General features: G+C 44.4%; 1 protein-coding gene across 2 annotated transcripts in view; it reads right to left on the bottom strand.

The window, feature by feature from the left end:
* PRICKLE2 (prickle homolog 2 (Drosophila)) overlaps nucleotides 1–19,904 on the bottom strand; it is a 159,347-nt gene that overhangs the window by 51,381 nt on the left and 88,062 nt on the right. For both annotated transcript variants that reach the window (XR_001145041.1, XM_012720474.1), the window contains exons 3-5: nucleotides 7,486–7,599; nucleotides 4,650–4,787; nucleotides 1,102–1,305 (exon numbers count right to left, since the gene is read on the bottom strand). Coding sequence is in view for 1 of the 2 variants with exons in the window: in XM_012720474.1 (XP_012575928.1) it covers nucleotides 1,102–1,305; nucleotides 4,650–4,787; nucleotides 7,486–7,599 (456 nt within the window). In the remaining variant the exon portion in view is untranslated. The remainder of the gene's footprint in view (nucleotides 1–1,101; nucleotides 1,306–4,649; nucleotides 4,788–7,485; nucleotides 7,600–19,904) is intronic.

Below are 19,904 nucleotides of genomic sequence, written 5' to 3'. Positions count from 1 at the left end.
CCCTCCGCATCTCTGGCCTGTACCCCAGTTCTGTACAAATAAATAAATAAATCTTTAAAAAAAATAATAATGAACCCTGGCTGAAAAGGGGGATTGTTGTTTTTAGGGTCCCATAATACTCTTTTCATGGTTAGATGGAACCAAAAACCTACTCTGTACAGGAAGAAGCTCTTGCCCTACATTTCCCAAATTATTTCCATAAAAGTGATCAAAGTTTGGCCCTCCGTGGTGGTACAGTGGGTTATTAAAGCACAGTACTAAGAAGCTAAAGGCACTTCTGCATAAGTTCGATTTCTGCCTGTCCCGGAGGTGACCACATGGTGTGGCAGACCTCTCCTGACCCGCCCGCTGCTCCCCTCATCAGCGTACTTCCGTCGATCTGCCTGTTTTGCTCCCCACTTTATCTCTGGTGACACTTCTCGCTGCCCCTGAGCCTCTGGCCTGTACCCCAGTTCTGTATGCACAAATAAATAAATCTTTAAAAAAAAAGTGATCAAAGTTAAACATTTTGTGGTTCTCATCTTTTAGAACAGTTAGATTTGCTCTTCTTTCAGCTCTCAGATCATCTTGGGAGTTCTTTTGGTGTGAGGAAACACCAGTCATGGGTCTTAAATTCCAGTCTGCTTTCTTAACCTGGGGTAGGAAATTCAAGTTTCAGAGCTTGGGGCAGAGGCACGCAAAGGGAGTAGCCGCCTGCCTCCTGAGTCCTCATTAGAACTCTGGTAAATTGTAGGAAAATCAAATGATGTTAGCCACTCTTATCTCCTCTTAAGCCAATCTACCACATCAACTTTGGAGAAATGGAACTATTTGAAGATATAAAGAACACAGTAATACTGAGGATTCATAGTCAAAAGGGGCACCAAGTATTTTTGTTAAATTTAGAGTTCTGAATTGACCCATGCCAGGGGCTCCTGAGCTACACCAACTGCCATGCTCCATGCACCAGGGCCACAATCCTGGTCACTGTGGCAATCCAGGAAGAGCAGGGCTTCTTTTAAAGGGCTAATGGAAGAAGGGTAACGCTGGCTTTTCACAGGACAGCCTGGTGGCACAACTGAGGGGTGATGGAGGGAAGCCGGCCCCAGAGTGTGCTCCTACCTCGTCGCACGCGGCACAGCGCGGCTTCAGGCACTCGGCATGGTGCCTGCCACAGTATATCTTCCCATCTTGGTAAAAGTAGATCAGGTCCACCAGGAGCTCATTGCAGACGGTGCATATGAAGCACGGTGGGTGCCAGCAGACACCGTGGCCTGCACGAGACGCGAACACAGCGATGTCTCCGCCATTAATCTGCCCTCCACACTGTGAGGCAAGCAGAAAGTCAGTAGGGCACCAGCCCCATGGCTCAGTGCCACACCTGAGTGACAAACGACAACCCCCGCCACCAGCACTCATTTTCAAACTAGTCACTGTGTGAGGCAGGCAAGTTTTCCTTCCTTCCCTCACCTCCTTCCTAGGGCCTACACACAAGATGGAGATAAAGTAACTGAGAAAATAAGGACTCATAGAGGTGGGAAGAAAGAAAAACTTGGTCAGTGTGGAACATACAGGAACTCCGCAGGCAGGAGGCCAACTTAGCGGGAAAGTCTCCTTCTCTTTCAGAGACTGCAAACTCCATCCAGAGGCACCGCCGAGGTTACCCCAGGAGGAATGGCTGTGCAGCGGGGTGAGAGAGGTGTGGGAGTGGGGCCTGGAGGAGAGGAGAGGACTGCACAGTAGGGGGAAGAATACATAAAAATGAGCCCACTTTTTTTTTTTTTTATTAATCAGCTAACTTTATTTTTTTATTTGTATATTTTTGCATCATTTTTCATTTTTGTACAACACATAATTTCTCATCCCAATCATAGTCCCCATAAAATTCCCAACACCAATTCACCCCTGTACCATCACCACTGTTGTTCTCTTCCCACCCCTGTTTTGATCTTATTCCCCTGTCACTCCCTGCAGACTGTCTTTGGTTTATAGTTGACTGTTGTTAATGAGCTAACTTTAAAAGCAGATACTCATTCACAATTCAACTAAGTATATAACAACCTAGTTCAAATTTCTCTACCTTGACTATAAGAAACTGAGAAATACTTTGCAACAATAAATCCAATAAACCTATCTCTAATTTACTAGTATTGCTGCAAAAAATTCAGTTGATTTGATATACATGGTTCATAATGAACCAATGTGGATTCCTCTTTCTTAAGAATTTAAAGTTATCTGTGCAAAAGGCACAAAATGATGTAAAAATAAATTATATTATTTTAAAATATAATATTGGGAAAAAACTCATCTGTGCAAATACTTCTATCAGAAATTTGCCTTGAACTGAAATGAGCCCACTTTTAACTATTTTTAGTCCATGCCTTTCCCACATATGTTTATCCTGCACCCCCTAATGTGGTTTTATGGTCTTGGCAACTTCTAAGGTCAGGCTCTGGGACGTCCTTCTTTCTGACTCCTTCTCTGTCTGCTCAGTCATTTTCTAAGGCTCCTTACTCTGTCCAGAAAGGAACAGGGCAGAACCCCTGATAATCCGTACTTCTGTTTCTTGAGATAAAACAAATACAGACAGAAGGTGTCTGAGGGAAGAGTAAAATGGGAAGTCGTGGGTCCAGGGTGAGGAACTTTGCTGGCTATGGCATTGGCACGAGGCTCACAGCCTCCACCCAACAGGGACTGGCTGTGGGAAGCAAGTCTAAAGGGGAGAGAAGCAACCCCCTACCTTTTCCACACCATATATGGGCACCAGGTAGAGTGGAACACTTTGTAGAAAATGGAGTCAAAGTGTTCCTTCGATCGCTCAGCTGGTAGAGCGGAGGACTGTAGAAAATAGAGTAAAAGTTCACGGAATCGTCTCTGGCACCTCATTCAAATGAGTGACAGAGAAAAGGACAGTCCGTAACAGATCTTGCTACCCATCTTTTATAACAGATGGGGAACTCGGGAGAGTACACATACTGTTAGAAGATAAACTGAGGCACAATAATGTTTTTGAGTTTAAATGAGCAAACACTGATTTGAATTGGGCAGAATCAAAGCAAAAGCATTCCACGGACAGGGGCTAGAGGAGAGTTTCTTACAGAGAAGACAAGGAAGCAAAGTAAGGAAATTTGCTTGGTTATAGTTTAAATGGCTGTCACATGTAGGAAAGCCTAATTGGCTATTTGCGATTGGTTAAGTTTCTTTTTCTCTGATTTGAGGACGTTGAGTCTGGCTTAGATGTTATATAGGAAACCAAGGCATTAGTGCCACCTCAAGGTTATGACCTCCTTGTTTAACTGCTTGAGTACACAATCCCATTTAATTCTCACGAGAATTCTGTGACACAACATTTATTACCCCATTTTGCCGATGCTGAAAATAAAGAAAAGTCATGTGGCCAGAGTCATCTGGCAGAAACATGAGTCAGATTTGTGTCTTCCTGCCTGTATGTTCTTGTGACCATAAAGTATCTGACCTTCCTTTGGCCTTAGATGAGCCTCGCCAAGCAGGTTCGAGATGACAGACTGAGGAGGGGCAGAGGTGGCAGTGACTCCCCGAATCTCATGTCTCAATCAGTGACCCCCTCCATCTCAAAGGGACATCAAAGATCAGACCCCACTGTTAATCCCCAGTCCTCTGGCTCTCCTAGTTAAGTAATGTATCCACTTCCACCTGAACCTTCTCACCCAAACCCTCTGAAACCACAAACTAGGGCCAGCCAGTGGCATTCACTCTCCTTAGCAACCAGCTTTCTCTCTATGAGCCAGCTCACTTATCTTCAGTACATGGACGGGTCCCTTCAGAGCTGAAGGAGTGACTGGGGCTCTTCAGAGAGCAGTGGGGCTAAGAGCAGGCTGGGGCAGTACCGGAAAGCTACCGGCAGCTGAGAAGTAGGAAGGGAGACCTAGGCAGGTGGAAGTTCCACTCTGCTGTTTTTAAATCCTCCTCTACCATGCCCTGGCATTTTACAGAAGAGCGTGGGAAAAACAAACCCAGACTCCTCACCACAGTGAAGTCCTAGGGAGAATGCAGGGGAACTTCGTTTAGGAACCCTCAAGCCCAAGACCACCCACCCCCTTTTGATGTCACTGATTCTGGGGTGATCCTGGGAAAGAGGCTGACAGGATAGCTCTTTTTTTTTTTTTAAAGGATTTACTTGAAAATATCAGGCCATCAAGTCATCTCTCTGCTCAAATCCTTCAGTGGCTCCCACCTCCTTCGTGGTTCCGACTACTCCTAAATGATCTGGTCCGTCCTGAACTCTGACTTTATCTGCCAATTCTATCCATTTCCTCTCCACACCAGCCACCTGTGATTCCTTGAGCACGACAGAAATGTTCCTATCTTGGTCTTTAAGCTATCTGTCCCCTCTGCCCCCAAGTTTCACGAGACTCGCCCTGCAGTTCTTGTACATCATTGCCCAGCACTTTCTAGGTCTTCCCTGCTGTATTTTTTCTTTCTCTCCCTCCTTTCTGTTGTCTGACTTCTTCCCCCTGAACAGAACTCCTTACAAGGGCAAGGGCGAGTTTTTAAATTCTTTCGTTCATTGCTGTCTCTACAAGGCCTAGAGTTGTGCTTAGCATAGAGTTGGCACTCAGTGAAGTGAATGAATAAATGAACGAATGAATGAGTGGAAGAATACCTCACCATCCTCCGGGACCCACACTCACCTGCTCACATATAGCTCCTGTCATGGTGACTGGGAAGGGCCTGACATTTCCACGACCCAGGTTTTCACGCTTCCTCTGGTTACTGAATAGCTTCAGCTCCCTCTTCTCTTCCTCATCCAGGGAGTTGCAATACCGAACCTAAACAGACATGAGGATGGCAAGGAGGAGGTCACTCAGACATCTCAGGGTTCCCGAAGTCAGTGCCTCAGAGTTTTCTTATTAAAGATGCTCCCGTTTAGTTTTAGAGATCTTGCCTACACCGCAGGCTTGGGCTATAGAATCTCTATGGTCAAAAAGCTTATTAAGGGCCCTAAATCCTGGAACCCAAATCTTGAGCCTGCTAATAGTCCTGTAACAGTTCTTTATCTTACACTCGCACTCTGCTCACCATGCTAGGGAACAGCTCTGGTGCAAGTCAACATCTGGGAGTTTCTCCTTTCAAACTGACTATGGGGTCCAAAGATCATCATCTTTACATGCCCATGTAAGTGATCGCTGAGCACATAGGACGGCACCCAACATGTGAACCAGAAGTGCTGTCATTGTGTGTTGGTGGCTTCTGTTCTCAGCTCGTTTTGGGGAAATGGGGAACCAAAGGCTTGGGGGTTGGTTCAGTGGGCACTTGTAAAAATACAAGTCCCTGTATTTTTAATCTATGTGTAGGAGAAAAGGCGCTACCTTCTGGGCTTTGGCTAGTATGTCAATTCACAGGAGATATTTTACCTTTTGTTAAACACAGAAGCACAGAACTAACAGAGGAACATTATAGCCTTCCCATTCTCTCCCTTATTTATGCACATCTTGGGAATTCTGCCATAGTTTTGAACTATTATTTACTTAGTAAGATTTTTAAAAAGGACTTCCCCACCCCCCCTTGAATAATTTACTGAAAATGAAAACATATTTTGTCTATAAATAGAAAACCAGTATCACCTGCAAAAAACACACGGTGACCATAAAACAGTGAGAACAAAACTGCCTTGATAGGTTTTAGTTGGCGACTTTTGCTGGCGAAGTGAAGATTTTTTTAATGCTGTTACTTAAAAGTGAAGCTAGTATGAGTCAGAGAAGAGTGAGCACCAAATCACAGTTTTCCCCTGGACTAGTCACTCTCAATTATGAGGAGCGAAACACAATTTCAACAGGAGCGACTCTTTCATTATGGGTTTGACTTATTTACTACCATACGCATGTACCATGTGAGGTCATATGCCACCATACTTCAGGAAACAAGGCCTCGTCCCTCCTCCTGTCTTCCTTTTGAGCAATCTGGGTATCAGAAAAGGTTACTGGATTTGCTCAGACGGCACGTCACACAGATGATAAGAGGGAAAGCTTTGAACTAGAGTGTTACGTTCCAATTGGAAAGGTGTAGATAACAAAACTGTCTTATCTGGGTGCAAAAGAAAATGATCAAATATTTACTTTAGAATCCCCTTTGTCCTCAAAGGGGTTGGGTCAAATGGACTAAAGCAATCCACTGGGTCATGTGTAAGGAATTTTGACCAACAGGAAGAAGGAATTTGAATGGTCTCTTTTCATGAAACCACAGTTAACTGTAAACAGAAGAAACTATTACAAGCAGGGAAGAGCAGATCACTTTCCTGTATCAAACAAGTCTGCAGTGGCTGTCTTCATGTGACCTGCACGGCCCAGAATATTACATTACACTGCTGACATTTTATGGACATGCTTTTAAAGAAAGGCACACCCCTCCGGCTTGTAAAAACCCGCATTTTCACTTCCAAATTAGTTAACTGGGCATCGGGTTACAATGCTTGCTCTCAGCTTTAAAGGAGCAAGCATTATTTATTTATATTTGCTTTAGGAAGTCTGAAATAAGCAACAGGAAAAGGAGCTTGACTCTGTCTAAGCAACTGCTTCAGCTTTTAAGCTTTTGCTCCTATTTTTTAGACCTTTGAATTGTTCCTTTTTATTCAGGTGTGGGAATATAAAGACTAAATGGCATTCACTCATTTCCCCTGGATGGAGCTTATGGGGAGGCGCAGCTGGTAGAAATTTGGTGCCCACCTCTCTCGAGGAGTTATTTCTCCATTCATCAATAAATTGATGTTATTCTTCAAAAGCTAAGTGGAAAGTTCATTCTATAGGATTACTATTTTTTTTTACACCAGATATTTAGGTATTAATTTGTAGTTTACAAATTGTCTCAAGTGTGACAATTTTTCAACAGTATAGATACAAATTTCCCTTTCTGATTGACTTGACTTCAAAGATGAGAAGTGCCCTTCATCCAGAGCTATGTCTGGGTTCAGAGCAAGTACCTCCCTCAAGCCATCCTTTTAAGAACACAAACGATGACCCTGGCAACTCGGACGTTAAACAATAAAAACCCAGATGTGCAGAGCTGCAAATCTGGACACGTAACTTTTACTGCAGTGTAACGTGGAAAACTTGCAAACTCACTTAACGTGAAATGATGCTGAAAATTCAAGAGAATCACAAAGTTTTTTTCAGGTTCTGATCTGACCCAAGGAATCTCAATCATCTAATGTACTTAGGCAACCGGCACATTCTTTTTCCATAGGAGAAAAAGCTGGACTTGAGCTTTAAAATTTTAGTGCTCCCTGGTTACCCCCAAATAGCTCCTAACACAGGCACAGAGGCGAACCCAGGCCGTAATGAGATTCTGTTTTCGGTAACTCTCCCGGAGATGTCCACCAGTTCCTTTTGGCTCCAACTAAGGAAGCTAAAACCTAAAACAAACTGCCAGAGTTTTCCTTTGAGGATCTTACTGATCACAGCATTTTGATAATGAAAACGATTCACAGAGGTTCTAAATGAAGTCCTCTTGCACCCCCCGGTATTCCCTTACCTCATTGTCATGTGGTGGCAGCTGGTGCAATAGCTGTTTGATTCGCAGTTTCTCTCCAGGACTGTTGACATAAGGAACTTTCTCTTCTGGGAGACAGCTATAGTACTGGTGAACCTGATGGATGGAAAGAACACAGATCACTTGCCTATCACTCAAAATCTCCTGCCCATTCGCACTTCCTGGGAAGATGACTCCCATAGCAGGCAGGACACAGTCTACTTCTCGCTGTCTCCACCCTTTGTGGAGTTCAAGAGCATAGGAGTTCCTTCTGGCAGAGAAACTCATCCTTATGGAAGAGTCAGACAGAGCAGCTCTCTCTTGGCACTTTCCCTCTACGGCAAAAGTAAAGCCAGCAAACTTTCCTAGAAAAAAATGAGAATTCGGCAAGCAAGCTGGTGAACCCGGAGGGTAGGGCTTTCTCGGCAGGCTCCCGGAGAGCTGACTTTACCATTTTCTGTTAGTCTCCAACATGCTCTGTGCCTGCTGAGCCAAAGGGATGTGTCAGCGCCTGCCTCGGCACTGGAGTCAAAGCCAGCCTTTGACTCAGGGAACTCCGGGGTACCTCAGCCTCCACCTACACTAAAGGCCCTCCAGGTTTTGAGCTCTGTGGGGACAGGGAGTAGTTCACACCTGCCAGAAAGAGAGTCACTAAACCTGGGCTAGAGAGCATGTAATTAAAAATCACCAATGACATTTCGTGCCTCCTAGAATGCTCCTGTTTACAACTGTCAGACTGTGTATTTGCACTTTCTGAGGCTCATTCAACCCTAACAGTGAATGAAAGCATCCAGCATTTAATTTTATCTGAAAAAAGAAAACCCTAACTACCATGCAGCTGCATGTAAAACTAGGGGGAGAAAATATTAACCAAAGAAGAAGGTGGGCTCTTACCTAGGGGAAGTAGAAAACAAACAAACAAAAAACAACAATAAACTAAAAAAGTCACAAGCTCCAAAAATGACATCATGGGAAATACTTCTCAACTATCTCCTTAGGATCATGAGCAGCTCCTGAGAAACAAGACATGCATTTAACAAGATGGAGAAGACAAGGCTTGGGGCCCTAAATTCATCATATGCATTATAGTCCACAAATTTGCGTGATTCCCTTGAGTTTAGGGAGCTCTGGAACATGAACACATGTTTTGGGAATGCTGGAGTGCAGAGCTGTGAAGGCTGTCTACTTTGATCTCTGGAAATGAAGTCAAAATTGTTCCAAGGAGGGGAAAAGGTTTTGCCGTGACAAGGTCTTAAAAAATAAAATGTCAAAGCTCTCTCTATATGTTCTTAACAAATGGCCGTAACCACTCACCAGCAAGCGCTTATCATGCTCTTAATCAAATCCCAAAGACAAGCATACAGAGATTTCCTGCCACAGATGCACTGGCATTCCAAGGGCAGGGCCTTCACACTGCTCTCTAGAGCACCTGGCAGGAAGCCCCATCCTGGGACAGGAAGGGATCGCTCCGGGTTTTGAAGGCGACCCACAGGCTACCAGCACTGTCTGAGAAGAAATGAAGCCCAGATCATGAGGTTGGGATTAGAAGCTGGCAATCGGCCCACAGAGGCTGGCACACCACTTCATGCCTGGGAGAATCAGCACACCATATGCTTCCTCAGGTAAGCGCCAGGTATAAAGCAGCACAGCCTCTGAGTGTCGGGCAATGGGCTTTCCCTCCCAACTCAAGGGATTGCTTCTAGAAAAGTCTTGTTGAAACATCATCCTGTCATTCTTACAACTCCTATTACAGTTATAAAGACATTAAGGACAAATGCTCATATGAAATAAATCACTGTAGGTGCTTGTAAATGAAGAGGCTAATTTAAGTTCAATTGACCCTCCTCTCAAACATCTATGCACACTTGCCCCACTTCCCTTTATAGACCAGAACAGAGAGATTTCTGAGAGCCCTTCTGAATCAATGGCTAAAACCAAGGCCTCTCTCTGATAATGCCTGAGGTGCATCCAGGTACGAATTTCTCTGTACCGTCTGCAGCACAGCCAGGAAGCCCACTGGTCACCACCACTGAAAATATATCTTTTCTACCAATAGTATGGGTTAAATGAGTTTCCCGCAAGGCAACCAATAATTTGGTGGACAACTTGAAAGCTTACCTAGTCAGTGAAAGCTTGAAAGCTTACCTAGTCAGTCTGAACCCCCAATCATGGCTCTTCCATTTTTCCATCCCTACATTCCCCATCCCAATAAGAGAATCTCTCAGAATACTCATAAGTTTGGAGCAGTTAAATGAGAGTGGAAACAAAGCATTTGGCTCTCACAAACAGTAACTAATGGGCAAATATGGGAATAAGTAAACTGTCCATTCTAGCAACTCCAAATGAACAATACAGGTGTTTCCTGGCCTTGCTTCTATTTAACACAGGGCAACACTGTCAGCTTACAAGTGAGATGAGACCAAATCCTGAGAGCCATGATCAGTCTTAGTCTAAACAAGAAGGTTGCAAGGATTAAAATGCTATTAGCTTGTTTGCTTTCAGGGAGAAGAAAAAAAGGCAAATGATAATAAAGGTGTGGTGTTTCCCAAGAAGCCAGCATTAGAGTGAGGCCTCAGGAAAGGGACCCACTGCTATTAGGTGGCAATAAGGGCTGTCTCATCTCTCAAAGCCCAGTGTCCTCGTCCCCTGCTCTACTTTTCCTCTCGGCAGATCTGTTTATCCCCTCAAGAGTTTAAGGTTTCCCACAGCACTTGAGTTTACACACCTCCACCCCAATAAGTGGGATGGGCTAGTTTCTCAATTCCAAATTCCCCAGAAAGGGACCTCAGACCTCGTTAACTGGGGCAAGGTCCATGCCTGGGGACTGGATTGGTGAAGTTCCACACTTTCAAGACTGGAGGATCAAGAAGCCCCAAAGTGACAGGACTGACTCAGGGGCAGAACCCTAGAAATATTTAGGTTGTCAATAAATGCCTTGGTTTGCTGAGGTCCATCTCAAGGACTTCAAATTCTAAAGCCAATAGTGGCAATAACTACTCTTTGGGATACAGCTCTGCCTTTCCTGGCGAGATATCTGATTTTGCTTTGGAAGCCCACTGGTCACCACTACTGAAAATATACCTTTCTACCAATAGAATGGATTAAATGAGTTTCCCACAAGGCAACCAATAATTTGGTGGACAACTTGAAAGCTTACCTACTCAGTGAGATTCTCCATTATTAAATCCACCCAGTGAATATTAATTAAAAACCTACCAAATCACCCCCATGTGGCGTGGCAGGTGATCGGACTTGTTCTGAGGAAGGAGAATGAGTTTGGTCCCTCACCACTCCCAATCCTCCTCAAAGGCTGTTAAAATTTAGGAGCAAACAGGAACCTTCTTATGTTATGCTAGCTTCTGGTCTTTCCCGGTGTTTAGGATTTGACTTTCCAACCTCTTCATTGAGCAAAGGAGAGTAGCAGATGGATGGGAATGAAGGAAAAACCTTTCTCCTGAATTTCCAAATTGTCTTTGGCTGAATAGAAATGGTGCATACATTTTCCTCTGGCATCCTCCATAATAAAACTACTGGATAGCCCAAAACAAACACCAGGAGAACCACCGGTAAAGGAAAAATATTTAGGTACATTTTCTGACATTACAAAAATTAAATTTGGCACCACCCCTGAAAATCCTGCAGATTGCTCATTTTAGTCCAAACATGTTTCACTTGTAAATTTTTGAGTAAATAAGCAATTCCAATAGAATTTGCCAATGATCATTAGCAAGCTATTACCTGACATGCCGATAAGTTAATGTTCCTCCTGTGTGTACTGAGTCTGTTTCTCCAAAACCATGTCTGTTGGCTGTACTAGAAACTTTGTTCCATTTAAATATCCCCAGATATAGGTGCCCAGTAATTCTGCCCTGGGTGAAGCCACTTTAGGTCCATTTCCATAGAACAAAAGAGAACTGGAACATAGTAAACCAACTATGAAAATGAAATAGCTGAAGGCCTTTGTTTAAGGTGTTGCTCCCAACAGCGAGATTTGGCACGGGAACCTTATTCTGTCAGACGGATTGTCAAAGCTTTAGTCAGTGTGCAAATACTGTCTACAAAGCAAGGCCGCGCCCTGTTTGAAAGACTGGGCTTGTTACAAGGAATTGCACATTTGACAGCGTTTCTGCCTGGGCAGAAATGGAAGCCAGAGAATTGATGACTCCAACTCTGAGAAAAAAGTCTGCTAATAAAAAGTGGGCAAAGCACTTTATTTAGAGCGGTGGTTCTCAAATGTTAGCTTATATCAGAACCATCTAGAAGGCTTGCTAAAGTACAGATCTCTAATTCAGTAGTCCTGGCTGGGGTCTGATTATTTGCATTTCTAACCACTTCTCAGGTGTATCCCAGGAAACACAATGTGAGAGTTTTTTGCTGAAGTGCTTTCCCTCAACATCCAACCCTGGCAAGATGCCAGGAAAATGCTAGGGTATCTATTTCTCCAAGAGACCCAGGAGTAATAGAAAAAAACTTGTACAGTTTCAATTGTGTATTGTCTCCTTCCATACCTACATATATACTTAAGAAGGGGGATCCCACCACCTCTTAGAAAAATTCCTAAGGCAAAGTGCTCATCGGTTGGGGGCTGGGACATTTTTCATGTCAAAGTATTCCTATTTAATTAGATCTAGAACTCAACCATGAGGTCAAACCCTATTGGTTGATTTCAGAATCAATTGCTATTTATTCTCTACATGAAGGAAAGGGTCAATGAACACATTTACTTATTGAATGACTTTTAGGTCTGAAGTGTTTTTAAATAAAGTATTTGTGAATCTTCCTCACATTCTAGAAGTCATATTAGAACCTTGGTTTGAGCATCACTTAGCTAAAAACTTGGCGGGGCCCTTTTGACTTTGTTTTGTTCACCTTGCCCCTTTTCCTTTGGTTGTTCTTGGTTTCTTGGTTTTTTTTTTTTTTTTTAATTAAGAATATATAAGAGGTAAGATGAAGAGGAAAAAAAACTAAAAAGAGAAAAACCACCAGACTTCCAATATGGTAAGGCCACAGATATGCCTTTCCCAGTAGGTTCCCAGTAGGTTCTCTATACAATTAAGAACCTATCGTCCAAAATGAACTGACGGTAAGTAAAAAATGATTTAGTCCAAATTAAGCAATCTTGCCATGATAGCATGGCACAGTGGTAGGAGGGAGCTGTAACAGAGATGGTTACCTGCTCGTAGCCATTTCCTCTTTCTTTAATAAAAGTATCTTTCTTTAATAAAAGTTTCCTTAATAAAATAGCATCAATTTGTACAGTTAAGAATATTTCTTTAGCTCCCTAGTAGCTATGTGTGACCATGTGAATAAATATTGGCCAGTGACACATAAGGACTGACTTCGGGTAAAACTCGGCTGAAGGAGATGAAGTAATTGGCAAATGTCCTTTTTACCCACTCCTCCTTCCTTCTGCTTCCTGTCTGGAATGCAAGCACAATAGTTTGAGGTCCATCTTACACCATGGAGTGATCTTAAGTATGGAAGCTATTTACTATACCATCAAGCAATTTACCAGTTCTGGGGGCTCTTCACTGTGGGTTCTTCACTTGCATGTGTGTGCAAAATTGCAAACCTACTCAAACTTCAGGAACAACAGTGGGGTTTTCTTAAAAAAAAAAAAAAAATAGGGGAGGCCCTCCCTGATGGCACAGCAAGTTAAAGCACAGAACTAAGAAGCTAAAGCCACTTCAGCATGAGTTGATCCCCGACTGCCCTGGTAGTAACCACATAGTGCGGCAGGACCTCCCTGACCCGCCCGCTGCCCCCCTCAGCAGTGTACTTCATTGATCTGCCTGTTCTGCTCCCCACTCTGTCTCTGGAAAATCTTCTCACCACCCCTGTACCTCTGGCCTATACCCCAGTTCTGTATGCACAAATAATCTTAAAAACAAAACAAAGCCAAACAGAGACTCCTTAAGGCCACCCATGCAGGTTATTTTACCTCCAATTATGTACACAGGGTCCAGAAGTCTCTGACAAAAGGCTGCTCACCTAACATGGTGCTGCCCTGCCAACACAGGCCTGTAGCTCATGGCTGCTTGGATCCAAGCAACAGACCAGGATCTAACTCACCGCAGCTGGAGGTGCTCACAGGGAGAGCCGCGGACATGATGCAGCAGCAGCCTGCAGCGACAGTCTGAAGGTCAGGATGGACAGTGCCAGTGGTGGGGCACTGGCAGGCGGTAGCAGATGGTTAGGAGCAGTTAACAGCACTCAGAGGTGACCTGGACAGAGTACTGGCCACTACTGGTCATGAGTGTTACAGCTCTGTGAGTTGCTGGCCCACACTAATAACAAAATGTTTTTGAAGCACCAAGTCTAGGGTTCTAGATGCTCTTTTTCGGCGATGTGAGGGGCACACCAGGAGACAGTGGCCCCTGGCCTCTGCAAAGCTCTTCGGCCTCTTTTCCTTTTTCAGAGGTCGGTTGCTGGATGATGCTTCTCTCTCCTTTGGAGATCAACAACAGTGAGGATCCCTCAGGAACAGATTGAGTTTCCCCACAGCTGAATGCAGCCAGCTGGCACCTGCCCTGCCTTATATCCTCTTTCAGGGTTCCCCCCCACCCGCCCCACCTACAAGTCTGATTGGACTATTTTCAATCCTGTGGCCAACTGGGCCATAACACCAATCGGCTCAGAGCTCGCACCTGACCTGTCCATTCTCCATCCAGGCACCAAATCCAGGGGCCTCTCTGCCTGCAGCTGGAGGGAGCAGCAGTGCTGGAGTTGGCCCGTGGGGGCCCACGCTCTTTCCTGTAGCCCTGACCCAGGGACTACTTGCCCGGGGGGTACCATGATGGAAGAACTATTCCCATCTGCCATCACTGCAGCCTCTGCCTGTGGCCTGAGCCCCAGAGGGGCCACTGGTGGTGGCAGTAAAATATCTGCCACCTGCTGCCGCTTGCACTGCCTGTGAGCAGCTTCTGGGGCAAGCACTGGCGTCCTGGTCTGGCTTCCATTCTTACATGTTAGCCAGAATCACTTGGAGTCCTGATTAAACATTCTTCACATTTTCACCCTGCTGGGTTCTGAAAGGAGCCCAGCATTTTGCCTTGAACATCACCTCACAGCCTATCATGACCGTACGGCAGCCAGGCACAGAGGTTTTCCATGATGTCGGCAGACAGGTAAAGGAGCGTCCTGAGGGCTGTTTCAGGCTTTTAATGATATTTCTGCACTATCTGGAGTGAGGCAACCAGGTCAGGGCAGGCAGGGGGTCTGGGGGCAGGCAGGCTGGCAGTCACTCTTCTGGGCTGCTCTGGCGTTCTCTCATGGTCTCTTTGCTGGGCTCCATTGTGCTCCACTGCACAGACCTCTACCGCCACCCTGATTGATTTACTCAGTCTCTGGCTCAGGTGTGTGCACTTACGCACGCCCATACAATACTCCAGGTACCTGCCATCAAGCGGGCATATAAGACAACAGGTGTCGATCATAGCTGCTAGTGGCAGGTGGGCACAAAGAACCTGATCACATCCACTTACCCTACAATGAGAAACTGGTTTAAGAGGAGGGGAAACATGACTTCCCTTGTAAAGGGAAAAATTCCCGAAGTGTAATCTTTAAAACGGGCTGACACCTTTAGTATGTCTTATAAAAACCTATCTTAACCCAGAGATTAAACTAGAAGATTGGGCCTTAATTTCACATCCTCCCTTTCCTACAGTTTGAGAAGCTTGCAACCTCAGTTAATCTGCCTCAATTCAGGGTGGCAATATTTCAGAATATGCCTGAGTCTCAGAGGACAGGTGCTAGAGCTAGGAAAAGATGCTGCCTGAATTTGCAGCACGTGGCAGGTTTATGAAAAGCACACACGGGTCCCCAAATGGGAACAATCAGCTAACATTACAGCTAGTAACGAGAGGTGATGAGCTGTTTCTCAGGGCCCCTTTGTTCCTTTTGCCTCTGCTTGCCAGAATTTCATTACCCAAGAATAGGAGAAAAGTGTTGTTAAGTGGCATCTAAGAGGTAAAATCACACCGAGTTTGGTTCCTTGTCTTTCCTCCTGGAGACTCACATTATAATTGTAATTGGTTTACTCAGGAAGTAATTTAGGAAATAACAGTCTAAAACCTAATGTCGAAACAATGTCTGCATCATTTCTAAACTCCCTTAAGACAAGAACAAAAAAAAAAAAATCAGAAAGAAAAGTTCCATTTGGGGGTACTTTCAAAAAAGAATATTTGCAAGACCCCTTTCTTTTGGCATAAACCAATGACAAATTCAACAGCGAAACGGGGCAGAAGTAGGTTCCACACAAATCCAGCGTTCAGTCCCTTTTCAATCTTTTCATATCAATGAATGCATGTAGGAACCTAGGCTACTTCTGAACCTTGATCCTCCCAGGATCTCTGTCCTCCTGGATTCTCTATTCATCAGTAAAACCACGTTATTTGAAATATAAACAGGGTCCTTCGCTGCTCATCCTCCCTTGATGACCTCCATCCCTTTGTATTTTTTTTTAAAGATTTATTTATTTGTTCATACAGAACTGGGGTACAGGTCAGAGGCTCAGGGACGGTGAGAGGCTTCACCAGAGATAGAGTGGGGAGCAGAACAGGCAGATCGACGAAGTACACTGCTGAGGGAAGCAGCGGGCGGGTCAGGAGAGGTCTGCCACGCCATGTGGTCACCTCTGGGGCAGGCGGGAATCGAACTCATGCGGAAGTGGCTTTAGCTTCTCAGTGCAGTGCTTTAACCCGCTGCGCCACCAGGGAGGGCCCATCCCCTTGTATTTTAAGTCACAGTCCTCACAGGATCTTGACTTTGCCTTCTTAAGATCTGGCTGAGCGTACCCCTCCATCTCTCCCCCCAAACCCCTGTCTGAGGCTCAAAGTCCTCACAAATCGATGTCCACTGGTTTTTGAAAGTATTTTATCGTATTGGCTGTGGTGTAAATTTCCAGAATTTTGTTTCTATCCTTCTGACACATTATACAAAAATATCTCAAATTCCTTCCATTTTGTTGAAAATGGATGCCATGCCTTTCACCTATTCTAATAGCTGAATAGTATTCCATAGTGTGGCTTTGCCACATCTTCTCGAGCTAATTGTCTCTGGATGGCCAGTTAGCTGCTTCTGTGCCCTAGTTACTGTGAATAACGCTGCTGTGAACATTGTGGAAAACATTGTGGTATTTTGTGTTTATGGCTTCATAATCTCTGGATAGATATCTCCCTCTGGACAGGGAGATACAAGGGATGGTGGTGGGGAAAAACATTTCTGAAGAACAGATGGAGACTCTTCAGCAACTTCACTGTGATCAACACCACATAAATACCCAAGCATAGATCTCATAGCAACTTTGTCCCTACCTTCTACCTTGTTGATTTCTTTCCACTGCTACATGGAGTTGCAACTTTCTGTAAGAAGAGGATTCCATGAAAGCTTTCATTTCCACCCACTGAGAAAACACCAAAGGCAGAGATTGACTGGGGCTGTGTCTCCCACAACTACTGCTAACGGACTACAACTACCTATGACTCCTGTGGCCTTCCTAGAAATCTGGAAGGCATTCCTTCTTCTCTTCTTGCTCCTGCAGGGGATGGCCTTTCCCAGGGAGATTCCTTAAACAGAGCCTTCCCTGCATCATTGCCTTTGAAACCTCCCTGGTTGAACTGCAGGCTGAGGCCTGACACCCTGTCTGCCAGGATTCCCTGTGAGACCCAAGGACCTCCTACTGTGGCACCAGTGCTGTGGCTCCTATCTCGACAAATGCTAGAATGCTCTACACCACCTTATCCCCACTGACCCACCAGGAATGTCAAGAGGAATACTCATTGGCTCTGCTAAGTGAGATAGTGAAGCAGCTTCTCCCCACCAGGAAGAACAGGAAGGAAGATGGTGACTAGCACCAGCAGGTCCTGCACCTGTTCTGAGAAAGACCTGGAACTACTTGGGCCCACTGCAGGGTCTTCTTTGACCACCAGGGTCACCCACTGATGACCACTGAGCAAAGTGCTGCTCATCACAGGAAGCCCAAAAGCCACCTGGAGCCCTTGCAGAAGCAGAATGAAGATGCTGAAAACGGCTTCTCAATGCAAGTCTCCAATTATACCATGAATTTGAACACTATAAGTGTTTCCTGGAAAAGGAGAATGATTTCCTGATACTCCAGTATTAAGGGAAATATCAGGTGTTTACCAAAAAGCCACAGAGGGCAAAACCCAGTTGTCAGACTGTGGCTCCACTGTAAAAGGTCTGCATAGTGAAATCATCGGGAAGAACAGCAGACAGACCTGGGCTACCGATGGCGATTGGGATGTCCAGTGGAGCTGGTATGCTAGCCTAAAGGTCCCAGAAGCCTTTTCACACAAATTCCAGAAGGCTTAATCTCCCCCTATTTTATGCTGGCTTCTAGAACATAATCAGCAAGTTTTAGGTCAAACTGGCTCTACTTCGTGAGAGTGCTCATCACAATATCATTATCTCAAAAGATCAGAAAACTTATGTTTTCCTATGAAATAATGGAGCCAAAGGAATTTCTCATCCCAAGGCATTTAATTCTCATGGGCTGTCCTGAATTTGGAGAGATTTGATGCTGGAAGGCTTTTGGGGCAGTATCAGCGGCTCAGGTGTGTGGTTCTCAGGTTTGTGTAAACACTCTTTGCCCAGGAAGGCTGTGACATCCCAAGCAGTGGGTGCTGGAATTTTCAGGAGCTTCTTGGAATAAACCTTAACTCCAGAAGAATATACTCTCAAACTGGAATTTTTCTGGACATTGAGCTGTGTGAGATTTCTTTTTATGATTTGAATACTAGCTCCTATTTCTGCATTGTTATGGAAACATTTAGAGGAAAATGTACACCCCAGTTTTCTTGTCAGATTTCTTGTCTACCATTTGCCATGACTATAGTCAAAGATGCTTGCTGAATCCCCTGTAAACATTTGATATGCTTGTTTTCCTCCTCTGTTCAGGGAAAGTGCTGGAATCAATAAATCTCGGTCCATTTTTGAGAAAAAAAAATGACTTGGTTGATTATATTACTTATTATATTCTTGTTCAGTTCTATTAAACAGTCTTCCTGCCATTTCACTTGCCTCAGGGCCTTTGCACTAGACACTCCCTTTCTCCCCCGATATTGACATACCATCCCTTTACCTCTTTCACTCTCCACTCAGTTTTCATCATATTGAACTTCTCTGACCACCCTAATAATTAACACCCCCCAACTCTTACTTTCTAAACCAGTGCTCCCAACTCAAGTTAATGTTGGACCCCAAGGAATAAATGGCCATATTTAGAGACTTTTTCCTTGTTAAAATTGGGGGAGGGGTGTGTATAATTGGCACATAGCAACAGAGGCCAGGAATGCTGCTAAATTTCCTAGAGTGCATAGAACAGCTTCACAAGGAATTAATAAGCTCAAAATATCTATAGTCTGAACTAGATAAACCCTTAACCTGCTAAACTTCATTTTCTCTCTGTTCCTCACTAGAATGTGGCTTTCTGGGACTCTGTTCACTCTCTATACCAAGAAGGTTTTGCACAGAGTAAATTCTCAACAAACATTTGTTGAATGAATCCATGGGGTCTTCAAACCTCATCTTTTTGCCTTTCTAGTTTATCCACGGACTTGGACAGAGACATGCAGCAAGGGATACAAAGGTGAGCAAAACTCACTGAGCGGCCTTTTCATTCCATCTTGTCACCAAAGATTACTGGCATGGGGCAGACACAGAGGAAGCTAAGGCAAGGGTGAATGGAATAACCATCTTTAGAAAAAAGGGACAGGCCCTCCTTGGTGGTCCAATGGGTTAGGACACAGCTCTGCAAGCTGTGTAATTTGGATCCCCAGCCCCACAGCTGACCCATATGGCGCAGCAGACCTCTCCTGGCCCGCCTGCGGCTCCCCTCAGCAGTGTAACCTCCGTCGATCTGCCTGTTCCACTCTCCACTGCCTCTGGTGAATCCTCGCACCGCCCCTGCACCTCTGGCCTGCACCCCAGTTCTGTATGAATAGAGATAGATATAGATAGGCAGACAGACAGATAAGGATTCTAAAAAAGAGAAAAGACAAAAAGGACAAAAACAACTTCCATTTGTATTTGAAGTCCGAGCACTTCTTTCAAACCAACTTTGTCTGAACAAACTGAAGGAAATTACCACTTTACATCCATTACTTTCTTAGCAGTTACTAATTCAAAAATCACAAGTTGTTTTGCTCCCATGAGTTCTGATGATATTTCTCACATACTCACTCTCTTTTCAAACCTTTTAAATATTTTTTATTTAGAATATAAACCTTCAATGTTTAGTTAGAAAATACTTTCCCTTTAGTTTGGAGCATTATCTGACAGCTGTTTATTTTACCCTGTCTTGAAGAAAAGGTTCCAGTAACAGAAGAACTTGGAGTTTAAACATCTCCCTGTAAGTTACAATTACATAGACTCCCCACCCCAATTTTATCCAAGTACTCTTT

This window comes from Condylura cristata, unplaced genomic scaffold, assembly GCF_000260355.1.
Source record: "Condylura cristata isolate star-nosed mole 26May11 unplaced genomic scaffold, ConCri1.0 scaffold00004, whole genome shotgun sequence".
NCBI lineage: Eukaryota > Metazoa > Chordata > Mammalia > Eulipotyphla > Talpidae > Condylura > Condylura cristata.
The sequence above is the reverse complement of the archived record's forward strand: the minus strand, read 5'-3'. Positions and strand labels throughout refer to the sequence as shown.